Here is a 19,854-nt window from a genome sequence, read left to right as displayed (position 1 = left end):
AAAAAACATACATAATAATCAATTCACATAAAAAGAAGATTACTACATGTTTACTAAAAGGCAACCATTGTTAGGAAACTTACAAAATGGTTTTACCGGAAAAATAATATTGAATTCTCAATGACATTAAATGAGTCTAAACGCTGTCAGTTGTATCAAAATTAAAGTTTATTTCAAGAACGGGAGGTATGTAGTGCACAAACACGTCAGAATACAGATCTGACGTAACAGGACTGAAGCAGCAACATGCGCAACACACCAGACCAGCGTTTGCGAATCAGCACCTGAAATTAAGGCACTTAACAAACAAATGGCCTGCACGACTGAAATGCAATGGAGAACATCCCTCTTTCTTGCTTTCAGCACTCGCATGCCTCAGTTCCCACAGAGACGTCAACAGCACGCGAGTAAGTTCGCAAGGTTCATCGGGGTACAAGTGTAACAGTTTTCACGTGCAACTGCGCAGTTCTTCAGGTTGGTCATACGTTTTTGCATTGAATAGTATAAAAATAATAACGGCACAGATTTGTTGCATTTTCTTTTTAAAGGAGACATTTTGGGTTACAACATACTACAAGCTCTGTTTCGAAACACAGCCTACTTAGGCAGTAGGACTATTTAGGGTCATCACAATGCTCCTATCTTAAAAAGCATTAGATGCTTTTTAGGGTGTCTTCTTCTGACCAAGTTATTTGTGTTCAGGGAACGCAATCCCAGAAATAAGAGAAATTCAGATTATAAATTATTCATTTAATAATACAAATTATAGATAAATAAAATATAATAAAAATCACTTGGCTTTACAACAGTTTTCCCCAATTTTTCTAGGTGATTGCAATTTATCTCATCTAAATTTTATCTTATGAACCTTCAATTCGAATACTTGTATATATTATCCGGTGGCAGTGTTTTTTGCTGTTTTCTTCAGGTATCTGGGCACCTTTCAGTAGCTTTGACCTCTCTGATCACGGTTGCCCAATGTCGAGACAGTCGTAAGTACCTTCTTTAAGTGTTATTTCGTTCTTTGGGGTTTTCAGCTGCTCTTTTCTTTACGACATTCTTAACAAATACGTTGTATTTATCGGTTCTTCAGAGGTAGTCTGGGGAAATATTGACGGCAGCGAATGGTACTCGACTGACTGAAACTCACAGATTTGATGAAATGCAAAAGTTGCAAATGACATCTCCATTTCAACCAAGCTTTCACTTAAAATACACCAATGTTAGAACTCACGAAACATCTTATGTGGACAGGACTTGTTTGTCCTGCTGTTAATGTTAAAAGAGTGTTCGGACCAGTCTTCTGCCCTTGGCTTTGATTCGTGGGAAGGTCGCGCTGCTTTCGTTGCCGAGTGATGGAGACCCGGTTGGTGTATTTCCTCCTCGTCGCCTTAACAGGAAGTCCACGCTGGCCGAGGACATGGCGTAAAAGACGTTTGCTGTGGGCGGTACTATTAACTCTGTTGTGAAAATAAAACAAAGAAATATTTCTCATGCTATAAGTAATAATAATGCAAGTATTAATATGTTCGATTGTCATTATCATTTCAATTCTAATTTGAATGCAATGTATTTTTCTCATTTTGTAATTTAAAAGGATTTAAAGGAGTGTACGCAGCACCATAGCTAGATTCAGGGTCCTAAACTCTCTATTGGTAAGGGCCCCCATTTAGTTTTTTACTCTTATATTTGATGGCTTACGATTTCACACTTTAATTTTAGTTACACATAAACTAATGTGTTTATATGGCTGTAGTAAATAACAATGTTCTATTTCATAGACTGAAATGCGACAGCTCAATGTCAAAACACAATGTAAAAAGTTTTATAATGTATGACCTGTATGAAAATCGTAAGACTGTGCATTATGGCCCCACGTGCATCCGGCCACCTTATGATCATTTTGATTCCCATACGGTGAGCAGATGGTCGTTTCATTCCTGACAACATGACTCACTCGCCATGTGAAGTATTCCGACTAGTCATTTTGCGAGGCTAAAGGGGACTACGTCCAATTTAAAATGAATATTAATACTTTTTCACATATAGGTTGGTTTATGGATTATATTTCGTGATGTAAAATGTATTTGAGTGAATTAGACTAGATTCTACATCAATCTTGCTTGAATTGTTTTAGACCCCTAGAGTCGTGCCTGTTTTCCGACCCATTAGCTAGATTGTATGACATGAAATGGCGACATCACCTTTCCCCTCGGGAAGTAGTTGGATCAGCTCATATTTGGAGGCCTCCTGGGAGTCTTGGTTGTGTTTCTCTAATGCAGAACTGATGACAGTGGGTGTTTTGTGATTACTTGTAACCTAAAGCAACACAGAGAATATATATATATATATATTAGAACAAAGAACGCTGTTCCATATTTTAACATAAATTCTTAGGTCAAGAGATATAATACTGTTGCCGTGAAATACAGTGTTTTTTTACGCCAGTTTTTTTAGATTTTCGAGTACCAGAATGCTTCTGTACAGGTTGCCATCTTGTAAATCCATCCTTATTTTGATGATTCTCATGTCAGGCCCAGCCTCCTTTTTGTTATTGATAGGGTTGTTGCCGCAGGAGACGGACCGACGATGGGATTTGATGCCTGTGGAGGGCGTGGTCAGTACAGACGGCGAGCCATCATTGGATGACGGTGATGATTCAACATCCAGACAGGAAACGGAGGGGGATTTCACATGCTGAAATAAATTCAGAATTAGGAACAATTGTGACAATATTCTTGAAGAGATAGTTCACACAAAAATGTATACGTTTTAAATAGTAAATAAGGCTAAAATAATGATAAAAGAAGGTCGGTGTGCCCACATAATATATCTCCAAGTTGCAAGTAACAGTGAGAATCAGGCATACTGTGATATCATTAAAAAACGTTCTTTATTCATCCTTACTTTACAAAGCTTTGATAGCAGATGATTGACAGGCGAGGGGAAGTCAGATATGCTGTCATCCATGACTGCGTTCACCACGGTAGAGAGGGCACTGCGACGTAAACACAAGAAATGTAGTCTGTGAAGCAGCTATTCATTCTGAATAGACAGTAACCTGGTGTGTTAATGCAACACTGTGAAATGAGCAGTGGCTTTGAAGTCCACACTTTTATGTAAACTGCAGACGATAAGCAAAAATTCAGTTCAAGAAATGTCAAATGTAGTGTGTCTCTGTGCTTTAAATGGAAAATTGCAACCGGTATCACAGGGCTTAAGAGCTCATGAAAGAAATGCTTGTGTGTGCAGATCATGGCCGACCTCGCTCCTCAGAATAGCCGAAAGGAAGTAAGACTGTAAACTGAATAGGTTAAAAACAAAACTATTTACTTTAATTCACAAAACCAAAGCACTTTGTCTGCTGTGGGGTATGAATGTTGCTACATTGGGCTGTTGTATACTCGATGTGAATTCTTACTCTGGACACTGTGTGATGACCACTGTGGGGTTCACACCACGCCCGGCACTCGGTTCATTCGGAGCTTCAATCTGGTTGGACAGCTTGTAGCTATTGGAAAACACAAGGGGCAATTATTCATATTGCAAACAGTGCGTATGTGAGACGTTTAGTATGAAGCTGCTTAAGCGTCACTGACCTTTCCTCTTCGTGCAGAGGGGGTACGCTGTGATACCAGTAAACAAATGTCTCGTCCGTTCGGAAAATGCTGCTTTTACAAGACGACTGAAGGTGGCGGATTTGCGCGATAACCTCGAACTCCTGAATCCACAGAATATTGTTTTATTGTACTGATATTATTTGCAGTTTATTGCTAAATATAATATTGAAACTCACCCGTCGCCTTTTGTCAAAGTTAATATAACCATTCTGTAAGAAACAAAGTAAATCAATAATTGCGACTGTAGTGGTCGATTGTTGCAAATTCTGAATTTCTATTTCTGAAAATTGTGACTCACAGCAGTATAACATATATACTACACTATACTATATTTCACCTCGAGTCTGTCTTTGACTGCAGTGTCCAGCATTGTGAGATCTCGGAGGAAGATGCCCAGATATGGCACGGTGCCCTGAGCACAGGACTACAACAGAAAATCAGCTTTTAAGATTTGGGTTTATATACGTTAAAGAGTATAATTAATGCATTTTATGACTAAAATGTGTCATTTTTTATTGTTAAGATACAGAGATACAGCTATATAGCTGACTTACCCCTGTAAATTTCCTGTTGTTGATTTTAGAGTCATGATTTGCAAATTTGGAAGTGCCCTCCTGCAGAATGAAACGGTTCGTATTAACACTGACATCACCAATCTCTCTTATAACTTAGGATTCACCCCCAAGCATTTGTCTTTATTCCGATAGCCACACAGTATAAACCACTTGAGTTTTGCCTTTAAGTTGTGCATGCATTGTGGAAATATCAGTCCAAGGTCTGTTGCATTTGATCTCAATTCGATTTGTATTCCATCATCTATTCATTTCACAACTTAAAAAATATCTGATGTCAAAACTTTTTTGAACTGCGAACATTGTATCTTTTTGTTCTTTTGACCAGTTTGTCCCATTTCATTTTTCTGCGAATAAAAACAACACTTTTATTTGGAAGAAATGTTGTCAAAATTTACAGAATGATATAAAATTATGATTTAACCTACACACGTGTGTAAAACAAGTCAAGAAGTTCAGAAAAACTGAAAATAGTTTTTGGCTGTTTCATCCATTTGTGATGTTATTATTTATATTAAATCCCATCCTTTATGCAAAATAGATTACAGGAGAAAAATGGCTGTTTGTTGATTTTAAAATAAGTGAACTGCATCAACACATTTTGCACCCCATTATTTCATCAATAATCTGTTGAGTGTTTTCTGCGAAGTAGCGACTCATTGACAGTCAATTAAAGAGCTGCACACGGACATAGATGTTTTTCCACTAGATGTAAGCAGCTTTCAAACAGCCCCTATGACTACTAACATAATGACACGTACAGAATTTGTTTCAACAAATCACAGATCAATTGAATGAACTAATAATGACTTTAAATTCTGTTGATCCTCTTGTAACCTTTATTTTATATAGCACACATTATATCGGCTTGCTTGTTTGGAGTAGAGCTTTGGGCAAGATGAGTCCTTCAGGCCCGGATGAACTGATGCAGTGCGGCAGAGAACATTGACCGGCCTGCTATTTACCCATCAATGCATCCACATGCATGTCTGATGCTTTTTTTCATTGTGCTGTAGTTTGACTGACCTCTTTCAACAGTTCACGGCTCTGAGAGTAGTTGTCCTTCTCTGAGAAGATGTCAGACAGCCCCGCGTATCTCTTCACGGCTTCTCTGTCGGCACCAAATGTCATGATTCTTTTAGTCATGACGTACTCGTGTAATTCACATCATTTAAATGCATTCAATTGAAGAAAAAGATTTTAGGGTAACACTTTGGTATAGGGGGAAATTCTCATTATTAACTTATTATTGTTATTGTTATTATTAGCATGCACATTATTGGCATATTGACTGTTTGTTAGTACTTTTAAAGCAGTTCGAACAATGCAGAAGTAAAATTTATAAATAAAATACTAAATAAACGAAATATGAATAAAAAGTTTAACATTCTTGCAATCATCTTATCTTACTTTTATTTATAATTATTATTACTGCATTGTTTTACAATTTCATTCCATGACGCTAATGCCACAGAAATGCCACATATCACCTTTAAGCTGTATCGAAGTGTAAATATACCCCATAATATTGACTTCCGAACTAAATGTACCTGTCTGTCTCCTGCCAGGTCTTTCTCAGTCTGTGGATGGGATTACTCTGCAGGGCTGATAGAATAGCATACAGCGATGAGAAGTTCTTCCTGGTCCTACAGGCCTGTTTGGGAGGCAAACCACAGATTTTGCCGTAACTCATTTATTTTGGCTCAGCTGTGTCTGAGTTATGCGCACTGACCTCTGCGACACTGATCCATTTCTCCAGGAGTCGTGCTCTCTGTTGGCTCTTCAGACCCGTGTTCCATAAACACGAGGCCGTGACGGCGTTCGTTAAACGATTGAACTGCTTGATAGTGGCTCTGACGGACCAACACGCTCCCTCCTTTCCTTTCTTATCTCGCTGAGACCACAGACAACCCAGGCAGTGGTATGGCACCAACTTCAGAAACAGATCCTGAAGAAAAATAAAGCAATATTATATTAAAAAAATCCAAATATTATATTTAACAATGTGGGCATCAAAACGTCATACAATCTATTATTTAGTGGTCTGTAAAGCACAGATATTTATTTTATATGTGAATGATCCATTCAAATTTTTCCCTCTAAGCAACATGAATGATTGTTTATTGATGTTTTAAAGTATTTTGCTATGATCAAATCTAAAGTTTATTTATAGTTAAGTATATTTAACTTATATCATTCAACAAAATGGATATATGCAGATAAAATGCATGTTTTCATTGTCTATTTCTGTATTTATATAAATTTTTTAACAAAAACAGAACTACAGATAAACAGTATAACATTAAAGTTTTAAAATATATTAGTATTTAAAATGTAGCTTTTATTTTAATATTTAATTTCAGTTTAATGTTTTGCAGTTTTATCATGTGTATTTATGTACTTTTTATATTTATTTTTTACATAAATAAATTCCGTTCTAGTTGTAGTTAAGGTTTTATTTATTTTCAGTTATTAATTCTAGTGCCTCAATTCTGAAATGACTTCTTTTGACAACTGAAATGATGACGTTTTTGTAGTTTAAAATAGGTGTAGTCTACAAAACATTCTGGATGTGTTTTACAGATGCAAAGACAGAATGTGTGAGCCTTACCGTCTCGATCCTGGTCAGCTGTTCTGCGATCACACTGGATGGAAATCCCAGAATGCTGGTGGCATCAAAGTCGGACGGGTCAGGAGGGGACGTCACAGTTTTGGTAGGATCTGTAGATGAAAATATAACAACTGATGATAGCAGTGATAGTCAGTCTAGTCTAGTCTAGTGCAACTGTGAGTGTGAACTATTCCTTCAACCAAGGGCAGTGTTAAAAATGTCTTGAAAATGTATTTTTGTAATTCTGTTCTGAGAGATACACTTCACATTTAGATCAACAACACAGTTTGCAATTGAGTTCATCTAAGAGATACGCAATTATTACTGAAGAAATGTTTTTTCCTTATTGACGTAACTCCAAAATAGCAAAACGTGAGGGAAATAATCACTTGTGACACAATGTTTTAGTCACAGTTGCAGGTTTACCTCCTAGCGTGTGATGTTATGATGACATGCACTATATGATGCAAATATAGCACAGAAGCTAAATTCTGCTTGTGTCGAGGACAAACATCTGAAAATATCCTGACCTGACAGAGATCCAGACAGCAGCATTTTTTCACTCAGCTCCTCGCCTATCCTCAGCAGACTGTCTTTGATTTTGGTCCCCGAGGGGTCTCTTGGAATAAGGGGGGCCAACCGCAGTAGGCAGGAGGGAACGTCCAGAGAACGGAAATCCTCGGGATAATCGCTCAGCCATGTGCTGAACACCGTACACACAGCCCTGAACACAACGAAGAGTCAAACAATATAACACTTATAATACAGTTTTTAAATATTACTTATGACATACTTGTCGAACTGTTGAGGAGTGTTAGTTTTGCTGTCTCCTGCAGGATCGTGCAACCTAGAAAACAAAGATTATGTAAAGTCAGTAGTGGCCAAAAGTGATTCAATATATGCTTTTAATGCCCCCTCGAGTTAGATTAAACCGTGAAAATATGAGGTGTATTGGACAAAATGGACAAAACACAGAATTTTGGATTATCTGGCCAAAAAGCAACTACAGGATATCAGGGAATACCGTATTAATTATAATATATGAAAAATGCAGCATTACATTGACTAGTATTTTATCGGTTATTCATATTTGTACTAATATCATGTAACCATTTGTACATATATCATGTGTAACTTTTTTCCTCAATTCTTCCCAAAGCTAAGCATCGGTTTACACTCCTAGCAAGTGGGGGGAAAAGGGTGACTGAGTACATAGGGCGTCGACAGCTAGATGAAGTACAATAAAGAGTACAGCTAGTGCTTGATCCGATAAAAGTAGTATTTGGGTCGTTTGTTTTGGTATTAGTGTCGGAAATGTTTAAGTGCAGAGGCAGCCTGCTTAAATGCTTGAAATCGATCTCTGTGGTCTAAATTTCGCCAAATTCGCTATTCCTAGCCTTCACACAAATTAGGCAGGAGACTGTGAGAGTTATATTCAGCACACAACCCAAACATTTTTGGGACAGACGTCTTGTGCTTTTTGTCTTTGAGGTTAACTTTGGATATGTAAGATTTTTTCGTCGTACACAATCAATGTATCCCTGATAATATATAAACATTTATTTAAAAGAAAACATGCCAAAGTTAAAAAGGTCAACAAATATGTATGTAATAAAAAGATGTGCTAGTGTATTTATGCCTTTTTTTAATCAAAATTGATAAGAGGGTGGCCATTTATGTTTTACACACTCGACGTGGCATTAAACATAAAAAAATGAATTTGCAATCTCAGTTAGTCATGAAGTGCCATTATTAGTACCATTTATGCAGTACTAGCCTATTCTTACACAACACACGTTACTGTGGCTTATATAAAATACATCATTTTTTTTACCGTTCAATAGTCAAATGTGTAATGTTTTGGACAGCACTGCACAGTGTCTCTAGTAATGAAACACAATTAATCTCTGATGTTTACATAAAACATTATTTGATGAATATGTTAATAAATATGTCCTCTTTGCCATTAAAGTTAAATGACTGAACCTTAACATATATTGGAGCCTATAGCCTGATAAAAACGCTACTTTAGAAGAAAATACAAATGCCACTTACAGGCTTTTGCTTCTGAACTATCTTGCTTTGTGTTTAACAGAACAAAGACATTAATACAGGTTTGCAAGAACTTGAGGTTGAGTATTTTGACAGAATTCAAATGTTTGGTTGCACTATCCCTTGATTCGGTCTTCAACCCGAGTCATCATTTTAACTATACTTACACTGTTGGCAATAGATTCAACATGTTTTAAGCAAGACAAGTTTAGCACAGTTATTACTCAATGAATGAAGTGAGTGAATATTTCTATTTAAACAGCGAGGAATATATTTAAAATATATTGAAAATCCAAAGAAAAAGATCCAAGGGGTGATGCAAGAGACATGAAACTAGTGCTGTTATGTTGGAAATAGAGACAAAACTTTGTCCGGGGCAAAAGTCAATTATACAGTTGAATGGTCACGATACAAAAATATTTCACTCCTGCTAAATTCTGTGATGTTTTCCAAGGACTTCCAAACTTTTGAGTTTGTGATGAATGCTTGATCTGTTTCATGATTCATTGCTCTACCTGTTAATCAAGATGTCCAGCACTCTCTGGGTGGAGGTGAAGGAGCGATATGTGGAGAGGAAGATAGAGATGAAGGAGGAGTCGCCCATAGAGATGGAGTGAAGGAGATGGAGGACGAGTTTCTCCTCCGTCCCTGCTTTGACCTGCTGGGAGCTAGACGCTTTGTTCTGGGAAGAGAGGTATGAAGACGTCTGAATAAAACGGGGTAGCGGCGAGCCGACAGGTGTTTTCTAAAAGAGATGGGATTTACCTGCGAGCTGCTGGGGGTGCCATGCTGTTGCTTGACCAACACGGCGTATATGATGCCATCTTCCTCCAGTTCCGACATAGTAGACTGAACCAGAGAGAAAGAAAAGCGGTTAGTCATTAGATTATGCTTTCAGGCAAATCATTTTGATGGAAATCGGGTAGAATTTGACCATCTTACCAGCGGCCAGTACCAGGTGGTCTTCATCGGGGACGGCTCCCCCTATTCGAACAAAAAGTACAGTAGAAATGTCCTATTTTGCAAATGTAAATACTTGATGGTTGTTCGACTGTAAACATGAGTGCATATGACTCTTTTAACCTTTAAACCTTCACTTTTTTATACTTGGCAACAAAAAGCTTTAACTTACTTTCTTTAACCAAATGCTTCTAGTTTTCTCAGCTCGCAATGTCATAAACGTCCACACTGGATGCACAATAATGTTACTGACGTCAACGTCCAAGTGTTAAAGATTAAGCTTGATTTATTCTGCCTGATCCAGATCAGCTAAACTCTCAAAGACCATCGACTAGCCACTTCATTATATAAAAGTTCTAAGACAATCCTTAAACCTAAATGAAACAAAACAGCATTTGCAGTTTCCTTGCAGGAAGTAAAATCGTCTATTCTCTTCTGCACGCAGATCATAAAAAGCTACCTTCAGTTCAGCAAGTCCAGACAGGCAGAGATCTGCCAGCTTCCTGGAAATCCTCAGAGTTTGCTTAAGAACGCTATCTCCTTCAGGCCGTTTCATCTGTTCGTTTTAGCTTTCTGTCGTAGATCATTCAGAAGGCTGGTAAATTCACCCAGCAGTATTTTTATTCTGTCTGTATCGGCCCAGCTTAAATCTTACTCTCTGTTATGGAGCCGTTCAAACACACCTGAGCTTGTCGCTAGGCCAACCCCCCTCACACACACGTCACAAGGGCACTCCTGTTACATACGCACACACGCACGCACGCACGCACACACCCCCCCCCACACACACACACACACACACACACACACACTCACTCTCTCTCTCTCTCTCTCTCTCTCTCAATCAATCGTCTCTTTTGAGGTAAAGGATTAAATTGATGGGTCATATTTAGCCTAAAAATCTAAACATAGGAAAACATTTAATTACATAAAATATTCAAATTTTGAATATATATATATATATATATTTTAATAATTTCTTTGCTTTGCGGTTGTAAGCTCATAATAATGATTTGTAATTTTAGTTTTCAGGAAAATGTCAGTTTGTAAAGACATTCATACGAAAAGTAAGCTGCAATTTTATGTTTTAAATAGAGGTGGCGACATAGAGGCAGAATATACAGATGGCAGATTTACATTTACGCAATTGGCAGACACTGTTATCCAAAGTGACTTACATTGCATTATACTATACATTTGTATAGTGTATATACTATACTGTACATTATACTGTACATTTGTAGTGTATATACTATACTGTACATTATACTGTAGACTTGTATGGTGTATATACTATACTGTACATTATACTGTACATTTGTAGTGTATATACTATACTGTACATTATACTGTAGACTTGTATAGTGTATATACTATACTGTACATTATACTGTAGACTTGTATAGTGTATATACTATACTGTACATTATACTGTACATTTGTATAGTGTATATACTATACTGTGCATTATACTGTAGACTTGTATAGTGTATATACTATACTGTACATTATACTGTAGACTTGTATGGTGTATATACTATACTACACATTATACTGATTTGTATAGTCTATATACTATACTATACATTATACTGTCCATTTGTTTGCATTGCTAGTGCCATGCTCTATCCACTGAGTTACAGGAAAGCTTTAAATTATGATAGTTTTGTTAATATTGCCTTTATTTATGCTAATTCAGCTAAATAACTTTTTTAGTGTAACTTAGTAAAAAGATGCATTGCAATAAAATGACTTATGAAAAGCATCATTGAGAAATGTGCGTTAAAATGATTTTACATGCAAAAAACACATTTGTTCTAAAAATAGATTGCGTTTACTTAATGCAAAACGTAATTTCCTATATCTGTTTTGATCCAGGTTCAGAAATATGATCTGGGCAATGTTTTTCTTTACCCATATTTGTTGGCTAAAGCTGATAAACCGGTTTGGCAGCATATGAAGATCTGAATGAAGCATGAGTAAATAAATAGACACAATTGTATTGGCTTTGAGTTTCAACATCCTTTCAAGTCAAAAGTCCTGCTCAACATATTTCTACAGTATATAAAAACGTCATTTTATGGCTGACAGTACAAGAGATCTTTAAAACCCCAATAGCTATACTGCAAGACTAGAACCACCACCTGTTTATCTGAAAGTGATACTCGAGCGAAAGCACATATTGACACACAGATAGTGGCAAGCAGTAGGCCTACAGATGTTAGGGCTGTGGTTACTCGATACTGTATGCACAGTGTGCTGTGCATTAACCTGCTGCTGATGTTTGCTTTCTCTTACTGTAGTTATATTTATATTAGACCAAAAAGCTGAGTTCCTCCGTTTCAGAAAGTAAAAATAGCTGACTCTACGAGCCACAGAGGCAAATAATATTACCCTAAGCAGAATTGAAACTGGGTCTACACAAACCCCCTGAGGTCCATCCTGAGGAATCTTATCTGTATTGCGTATTAATCTTTGGGGGTCCGTGTGGTGATGAATCCTCCACTCTGCGTTTATTGATTTTGAAAATGTGAGATGTGCCTGCCTGTACAAAACTTTACGATGGTGGGGTGGTTGCCAGATCATTGCTATGCGGTTGCTAGGGTGTTTTTGGTGGTTGCTAAGGCATTTATGTGCATATCAATAGTGGTCAGAGTAGTTGTTAGCATGTTGCTATATGCTGTAAAATTGCTAAAAAGTTCTGTAGTAAACTCCAACAGAACATTATATAGTGTATAAATAATAGTTTATACATAAATAGTATAGTATACTGAAGTGTTTACTGCGGGTAATACTACAAAACATTACAGAATACTACGGTAAACTAGTATAACTGCTATAGTATACTTCAATCTACTAGGTGGGATAGCTTTAGTCCTGTTTTTATATTTGTTGTTACAATGCAAGATGCAAAGTTCCTTTCCATGTCGATACTGTTAGCAAACCTCTCTCAGTCAAATCTGGAATTAACCTTCAATTCAAATGATACACTCTGACAGCCCTCGGTCTTCTGAAATTCCCTCAGACTCTTTCACTTTCGGACACTTTGAATTTTGCCTGTAAGCTTTACGATGGTGGGGTGGTTGCCAAGTCATTGCTATGCGGTTGCTAGGGTGTTTTTGGTGGTTGCTAAGGCATTTATACGCAAACGAATAGGGGTCGGAGTAGCTGTTAGCATGTTGCTATATGCTGTACAATTGCTAAAGTTCTGGGTTGTTGCTGTATTATTTACTACATTAAATGTTAATTTAATCCGTTATAAATTCCAACATTTTATATTGTTTTTGAACTTTAAATATCATAATATAGTATTATATTTTAATATAGTATATAAATACTATAGTATATGCAAATACTATAGGTAATACAGTTCAGAATTCTATGGTAAACTGGTTTAGTAACTATAACGCATAGTATACTTCAATCAGCTACACCCTACTATAGTAAATACTAAATGATACTATATTATTACTACAGTAAATGTAAACTGTAGTAAATTCCAACAAACTATGTTTTTTAAATACTAGAACATTGTATAGTGTATAAATACTATAGTATACTATTGTGTTTTATTAGGTGCGATAGCTTAAGTCCTGTTCTTACATTTGTTGTTATAATGCAAGACGCAAAACTCCTTTCCATGTCAACACAGTTAGCAAACCTCTCTGAGTCAAATCTGGAATTAACCTTCAATTCAAATGATACACACCGACAGCCCTCGGTCTTATGAAATTCCCTCAGACTCTTGAGCACTTTCGGACACTTTGAGTTTTGCCCTGTATGCTAAAGCGTCTGTGAGTGTCTCTAAGGTTTCCATGTCTGTTCTAGTATATCAGGAAGTGCAGAATAAATGTGGACAAACACAGGAAACAGGACATAATGTCATGCCATATTGTCCTTCCTGCCTCCCCCCTCCATTCTCTCACTGTCTTAGTTGAACGCTTTTGGCCTCTGTATTCATAAACGTCAGCCTCAGGGGAGACGTGAAGGGAACTACTATTTAAGACAATACAGTATCTGCTACATTCACCTGTGTGTTACTATCCTCCTTAGCTCTTAGTAAAGATGAAAGAGTGTAGCTGGAAAACATTAAGTTGGTTTAATCATAGTAAAGAATTTTTTTTCTTCAAAAAATGTCTCTATAAAAAGTCAACCTGAATTCGCCCTATATATTTGTCTAATATGTTATGATGTGAATTGAAATTTAAGCTTTATATTGCTGTAGAAAACAGAAAAACACAGACCGACACAATCATTTAGCTGTAGGTTACTTGAGTTGTGATCTGGGTAATGTATTTAACTAAAAAATAAACATGTTTCCAATAATAATGAAATATGTACCAGTTCATTTTAATTCAAATTATTGCTAACAGCCAAAAAAATGGTATCAAACAAAGATAATAGCTACACATTAATGTCTTAAAGCTGTGATGATATTTCTTCTAGGGCCTGAGATCCAGCTCAAATTATTATTGCTCACGACTTAAATAATTCATAAATCAAGTTAATGTGAGATATTCATGCCGTGTGTATATTATGCAGGCATTTTTTCTGACTGTACTATACATATTACCATCGATTTCACACCAGATTTTCTATCTTTAATTATGTAATCTACCTGATGTAGATGACTATTAAATAATGAATATGAATAACCATACGGTTCATATATGGGAGAAATGTTCAGAAATGAATTTCATGCCCCAATTAAGATGTGTTACCGAAACCATCTTATTGTATTAAATTCAATATTACAATCTAGTACTGACTCGTTCTGAATGTGAATATGATTATGGTACACATAAGAATGTGTCTTATACATATGAAGGTTGGGGCTGTGATGTATGAGGACAATAGTCTCCCATACATGCACAATACAGCTACCTCGCAAACCACATGATATGTCCCTGTTGACTGCGATCTCATTGAAATGCGTCGTAAATACATCACAAGGGAGCTATTTACAGAGATCTATTGTTTGGTTCTCTCTCCATGAATACCTCTTCTCGCTTTTCCTTCCCTCCCCTCTTTTTACGCTCTCACCTATTACAGCAATGGTTCTGAACCTTTTCATGGTCGGGCCCCGTGTAAACCCATTTAAAGAAAAACTGTACATCGAGGATAGCTAAGATAATGTGTAAAATATATTAGATATAGTTTATATAAATAAAGTAAAAAAAATAAAAACAAAAGAAACCATCACAGACATGAATGGTTACCATTGAAAATATTAATGCCACCTTCTCGGAAACGCTAGACATAGTTGCTCCTCTGCGCTTAAAGAAGATTAAAAATGACAGACCGACACCGTGGAATAATGAACACACTCAGGCTCTAAAGAAAGCGGCACGAAAAATGTCTAGATCTGCCTACCTTTCATCACTAATAGAAGAAAACCAGCATAACCCTAGGTTTTTATTTGATACAGTGGCTAAATTAACCAAAAATAAATCGTCAGCTACTTCTGATTCTGTATACCAGCTTAGCAGTGATGATTTTATGAACTATTTCACAAATAAAATCCAAGATATTAGAGAAAAAATTATAACTATGCAACCAGAAGTGAATCCCGCTGAACAAACGACTAACTACAGCGCCTCTAAAGAGAAATTATGTTTATTTTCTACTATAGATCACGATGAACTCTCTAAAATCATTAGAACATCTAAATCAACTTCATTCATGTTAGACCCTATACCTACAAATCTACTGAAAGAGATGCTCCCAGAAATTATAGATCCTCTACTTAGCATTATTAACTCATCTCTGACATTAGGACATGTGCCTAAAGCATATAAGGTGGCTGTTATAAGGCCCCTTGTCACAAAAACCCATCTGGACCCTGGAGAACTAGTTAACTACAGACCTATTTCGAATCTACCTTTCTTATCTAAAGTTCTGGAAAAAGTAGTCTCAACTCAAATATGCTCCTTCCTCCAAAGGAATGAGATTAATGAAGATTTCCAGTCTGGATTTAGAGCACATCACAGTACAGAGACTGCTCTGATCAGAGTTACAAATGTTCTGCTTATGGCGTCCGACCGAGGTTGTATCTCCTTATTGGTGCTGCTAGATCTTAGTGCTGCATTCGACACCATTCACCACAGCATGCTCCTACATAGACTCGAAAATGATGTCGGTATTAAGGAAATAGCTTTGAAATGGCTTAGATCTTATTTATGCGACCGTTTTCAATATGTAGCAATAAACAATGAGGTATCACGCAAATCGCATGTCTAGTACGGTGTACCACAGGGCTCAGTCTTAGGGCCTATGCTCTTCGCATTATACATGCTACCTCTAGGAGATATAATAAGGCGACACGGAGTAAGCTTTCACTGTTATGCTGATGATACGCAACTCTATATTTCCTTGAAGCCTCATTGACACAGCAATCCCATCAAATAGTGGAATGCATAGTCGATATAAAAAAGTGGATGACTAGCAATTTTTTATTACTGAACTCGGACAAAACTGAAGTGTTACTTATCGGACCGAAAACCGCCCTACGTAACAACCAAGAATACTGCTTTACTATTGATGGATCTTCCATAAAACCCTCATCTTCAGCTAAGAATATTGGCTTTATATTCGATAGTACTCTGTCATTTGAGAACCAGGTCGCCAACACCTGTAAAATTGCGTTTTTCCATCTTAAAAATATATCTAAATTACGTCATATGCTGTCACCATCAGATGCAGAGAAGCTTATACATGCCTTTATGACATCAAGACTAGATTACTGTAATGCACTATTTGGTGGTTGCCCTGCAGGCCTATTACAAAAACTCCAACTGGTCCAAAATGCGGCAGCTCGAGTTCTTACGCGTACAAAAAAGTATGAGCATATTAGCCCGGTTCTGTCAACCTTGCACTGGTTACCTATAAAGCATCGCATAAACTTTAAAATCTTGCTTATTACCTATAAAGCCTTGCATGGTTTAGCTCCTCACTACTTGAGAGAACTTCTAACGTATTATAGTCCATCACGTGCACTACGCTCTCAGGTGTCAGGTCTGTTGGTAATACCTAGAATTTCAAAATCAAGTGCAGGCGGCAGATCCTTTTCCTATCTAGCGCCAAAACTTTGGAACAGTCTTCCCTGCAATGTCCGGGAGGCAGACACGCTCTGTCAGTTTAAATCGCTATTAGATTATTAATGATAATTTTAAATCTAACTTTTTTTATTTTGCCTTGTTGTGCGCGCACTGTCGAGCTTGTGCAGAGGCTGCAGTTTTTGCCAGAGGGGAACTGGAATCCCCTGGTTAGGCCTGGTCTCCCTCTGAGGTTTTTTTTCTCCTCCAATGGAGTTTTGGGTTCCTCACCACAGTTTGCATACTGTTTTGCACTGTTTGCCTGGCCGGGGGGGCTGCTAGAATTTGATAGTCTTATTTAATTAACACTGCATATAGGAATTTATTGTGTGTCTGATATTTGACCTGTGTTTTGACTTCCATAACCTTTTATGTTTTACTTATAGTCAATGTTTTCTTGTACAACTGCTTTGTAACAATGAAAATTTTAAAAAGCGCTATATAAATAAAGCTGACTTGACTTAAAATACCATTGTGGACCATTTGCTTTTTGCATTAAAACCATTGCAAAATCGTAGTGTTTTGCATGGGCCTTATTCCAAAAGGATTCATCTGCCAGATCACGAGGACGGTGCGCGTTTCATTGTTTTAACACAAGCGAGAGTTTATTTGCAGTTTGTAATACAGACCTAAAAAATAGCGCTTTACAGCCTAATAACTTAATACATAATAACTGTCAACAGCTTTAAACAGCCGTCCAAGTTCAGAAATATGTGAAAAGGCACTTTTTTACAGAATTTGTATTTTTGGTTGGACTATCCGTTTGTGTGTCTCAGCTAGACACGTGTTGTTAGATAACCTGAGATTAATCTTAATAGCAGGTATAAACGGGGACACTGGGCCCACTTTACACAAACTGCGTCAGCAGTGGTTGTTTTAAGCTAAACTATTATCCACCACTCCTCTCCACCCATAACATTTCACCCTCTCCCTTTTTGACTTTACACCGTATAACAAAACCAAGGTCTGATCATGGTAAAAATATGTTTTGTCCGACACATCCTGTCGGAGTCATTAAAGAATCAAAAGCTGGTCAGATCTAGTTTCCTGTTGAGTCTTCTCTGGCCCGGCTTGTGTCACACGAGCAAATCCCAACAAAAGAGCCAATGTGTTTCATAGTGGACTCTTGTATTATTTACTAAAGGGACGTGAGCTGGTCACGTGACCTCAACAGGAGGGAAGTTACTATGGTAAACACGGCCTTCTGTTTTTAGAGCGAGGAATTTAAGTGTTGAATTAATCCAACCTTGGTGTAGCAGTTTCTAGTCAACACTCAAGGATGTTGAAACAGGAGGGACAGTTCACCCAAAACATTTTTTTTATTAGTTACTCACTCTCATGTCATAACATCCCTGTATGACCTTCTTGCTCCGTCAGAACACAAAAAAAGATATTTTAAAGAATGTTGGTAACCAAACAATGACTTTCATTGTATGGATACAAAACATTTCTCAAAATATCTTCTATCATGTTCCACAGAAGAAAGATTCATACATGGGTTTAAAAAAACATGAGGAGTAATAATTAATGAGAGCTACCAGCTTCCCATGGCTATTTTCATGCCCTATTGTGCAACGGGTGTTGACAATTTGGAAATCTTCTTTTTCCAACACTAGGGTTGGAAGTTTATTCATGTAGTTTGTTCAGGTCCTAAATGATGACAGAATTTTAAGTAAAAACAGAATGTGTATAAACCCCTGATCTATATAAATGACTGGATTGCGCCTTGCAAACTCTAAACCAACGACAGGAGGTGAAGCCACCAGAAGCGTTCGCGCCGCCATTTTGGTATGCCCAACTGACAGAGTGCGCCATTGACTTACAGTCAAAATGACGATCTAAAACTAGTTGAAACTAGTAACTTTGTATTAGCACCTATTGTATTATTGCTCCTGTGTGACATATCGCTTATTGCTCCCTGATCTCTTTGTAAGTCGCTTTGAATAAAAGCATCTGCTAAATGACTTAATCTAAATGTAAAATAACCTGTTTTACAGCTTATTAGGCGTGGGATATGTTTTTAGTTCACATGTGTTTAAATGAATGGTAACTTCTGATGTTTTTTTCAATGTTTGTTTATTTTGGGCAGAATTGAGACGTATAGAAATCGATGTGTCATGTGTATGATATTGCACACTGTTGTAATGGCACACGTGCAGATCTTTAGAAATAAAGCTTCATGACTTAAAGAACATATAGTCTACAGCCTGTATTCATCTGTATTTAGATTTCAGAATAAGCACATGTGTCGTATGTTGAGGTGTCTCGTTTGTCTGCTGATCTGATATGTAGGCTACTGTAATGAAAGTGAACATGACTCACTCTATAACTAATATGACGGAATATTCCTGACTTTACAGCACCACTAGAGAACTTTGCTTATGGTTCCCAAACGTTGTCGATAAGCCTGGCAACATTACATTATCTGTAGTCTACCTTACAGTTATAAATTGTTAACCAGTGACATTAGTGCGCTAATAAACAACATGAGCACAGCCTCATAACTAATAAGCTCAAAAGTTAAGGACAGTAAGAAAACATTTACATAAAAGACTTTCTAATCCAGTAGCAGGAAGGCAAGGTCTCCATCCGTTTTGCAACTCATTTTTTTCGCTGGCTCTGCCATGTTGATGGTTTGGAGACTTGCGTTGAACTAGATCGTTTCGTCTTATTGTTAGCTATTGGCTAACTTCACCCAGGCTACGAGTAAAACGTTACGTCAGGTAATGGGCTATGTGAACCTACCCGCACACCAAAGTTACAAGTGTGATTTCAGCCGATAGAGGGCTGCTAAGGTAGCAGCCGCCGTAAAATCCGTCCAGTTAAGAGTTGTCCTACCACTAAAATAATTTTAGAGAGATTATTTTAAGATCTAACAACTCCCTAGTGTTGATTTAAATAATTAACCATTTACATGGCTAAGACATTTGCGTTGTGAGAATGTA

At 37.1% G+C, this 19,854-nt stretch overlaps 1 protein-coding gene across 2 annotated transcripts in view; it reads right to left on the bottom strand.

The window, feature by feature from the left end:
• Positions 1-149: 149 nt before the first annotated feature.
• The window catches only part of rgl2 (ral guanine nucleotide dissociation stimulator-like 2), a 22,061-nt gene continuing 2,356 nt past the window's right edge, over positions 150-19,854 (bottom strand). The window contains exons 1-19 of one of the 2 annotated variants that reach the window (XM_079469521.1): positions 10,276-10,533; positions 9,798-9,839; positions 9,621-9,704; positions 9,371-9,537; positions 7,597-7,650; positions 7,334-7,527; positions 6,804-6,913; positions 5,925-6,140; positions 5,743-5,846; positions 5,219-5,303; positions 4,175-4,234; positions 3,958-4,044; positions 3,797-3,829; positions 3,600-3,721; positions 3,422-3,511; positions 2,908-2,998; positions 2,470-2,697; positions 2,205-2,319; positions 150-1,460 (exon numbers count right to left, since the gene is read on the bottom strand). In XM_079469521.1, the coding sequence (XP_079325647.1) occupies positions 1,279-1,460; positions 2,205-2,319; positions 2,470-2,697; positions 2,908-2,998; positions 3,422-3,511; positions 3,600-3,721; positions 3,797-3,829; positions 3,958-4,044; positions 4,175-4,234; positions 5,219-5,303; positions 5,743-5,846; positions 5,925-6,140; positions 6,804-6,913; positions 7,334-7,527; positions 7,597-7,650; positions 9,371-9,537; positions 9,621-9,704; positions 9,798-9,839; positions 10,276-10,371 (2,160 nt within the window). In that variant the 5' untranslated portion in view covers positions 10,372-10,533 and the 3' untranslated portion in view covers positions 150-1,278. Of the gene's footprint in view, positions 1,461-2,204; positions 2,320-2,469; positions 2,698-2,907; positions 2,999-3,421; positions 3,512-3,599; positions 3,722-3,796; positions 3,830-3,957; positions 4,045-4,174; positions 4,235-5,218; positions 5,304-5,742; positions 5,847-5,924; positions 6,141-6,803; positions 6,914-7,333; positions 7,528-7,596; positions 7,651-9,370; positions 9,538-9,620; positions 9,705-9,797; positions 9,840-10,275; positions 10,534-19,854 lie in introns of those variants that run through there. The other variant, XM_079469520.1, reaches the window with a different exon arrangement.

Source organism: Barbatula barbatula (assembly GCF_947034865.1).
Source record: "Barbatula barbatula genome assembly, chromosome: 12".
NCBI classification, from domain to species: Eukaryota; Metazoa; Chordata; class Actinopteri; order Cypriniformes; family Nemacheilidae; genus Barbatula; species Barbatula barbatula.
This window is presented reverse-complemented; position numbering and strand designations above follow the sequence as displayed.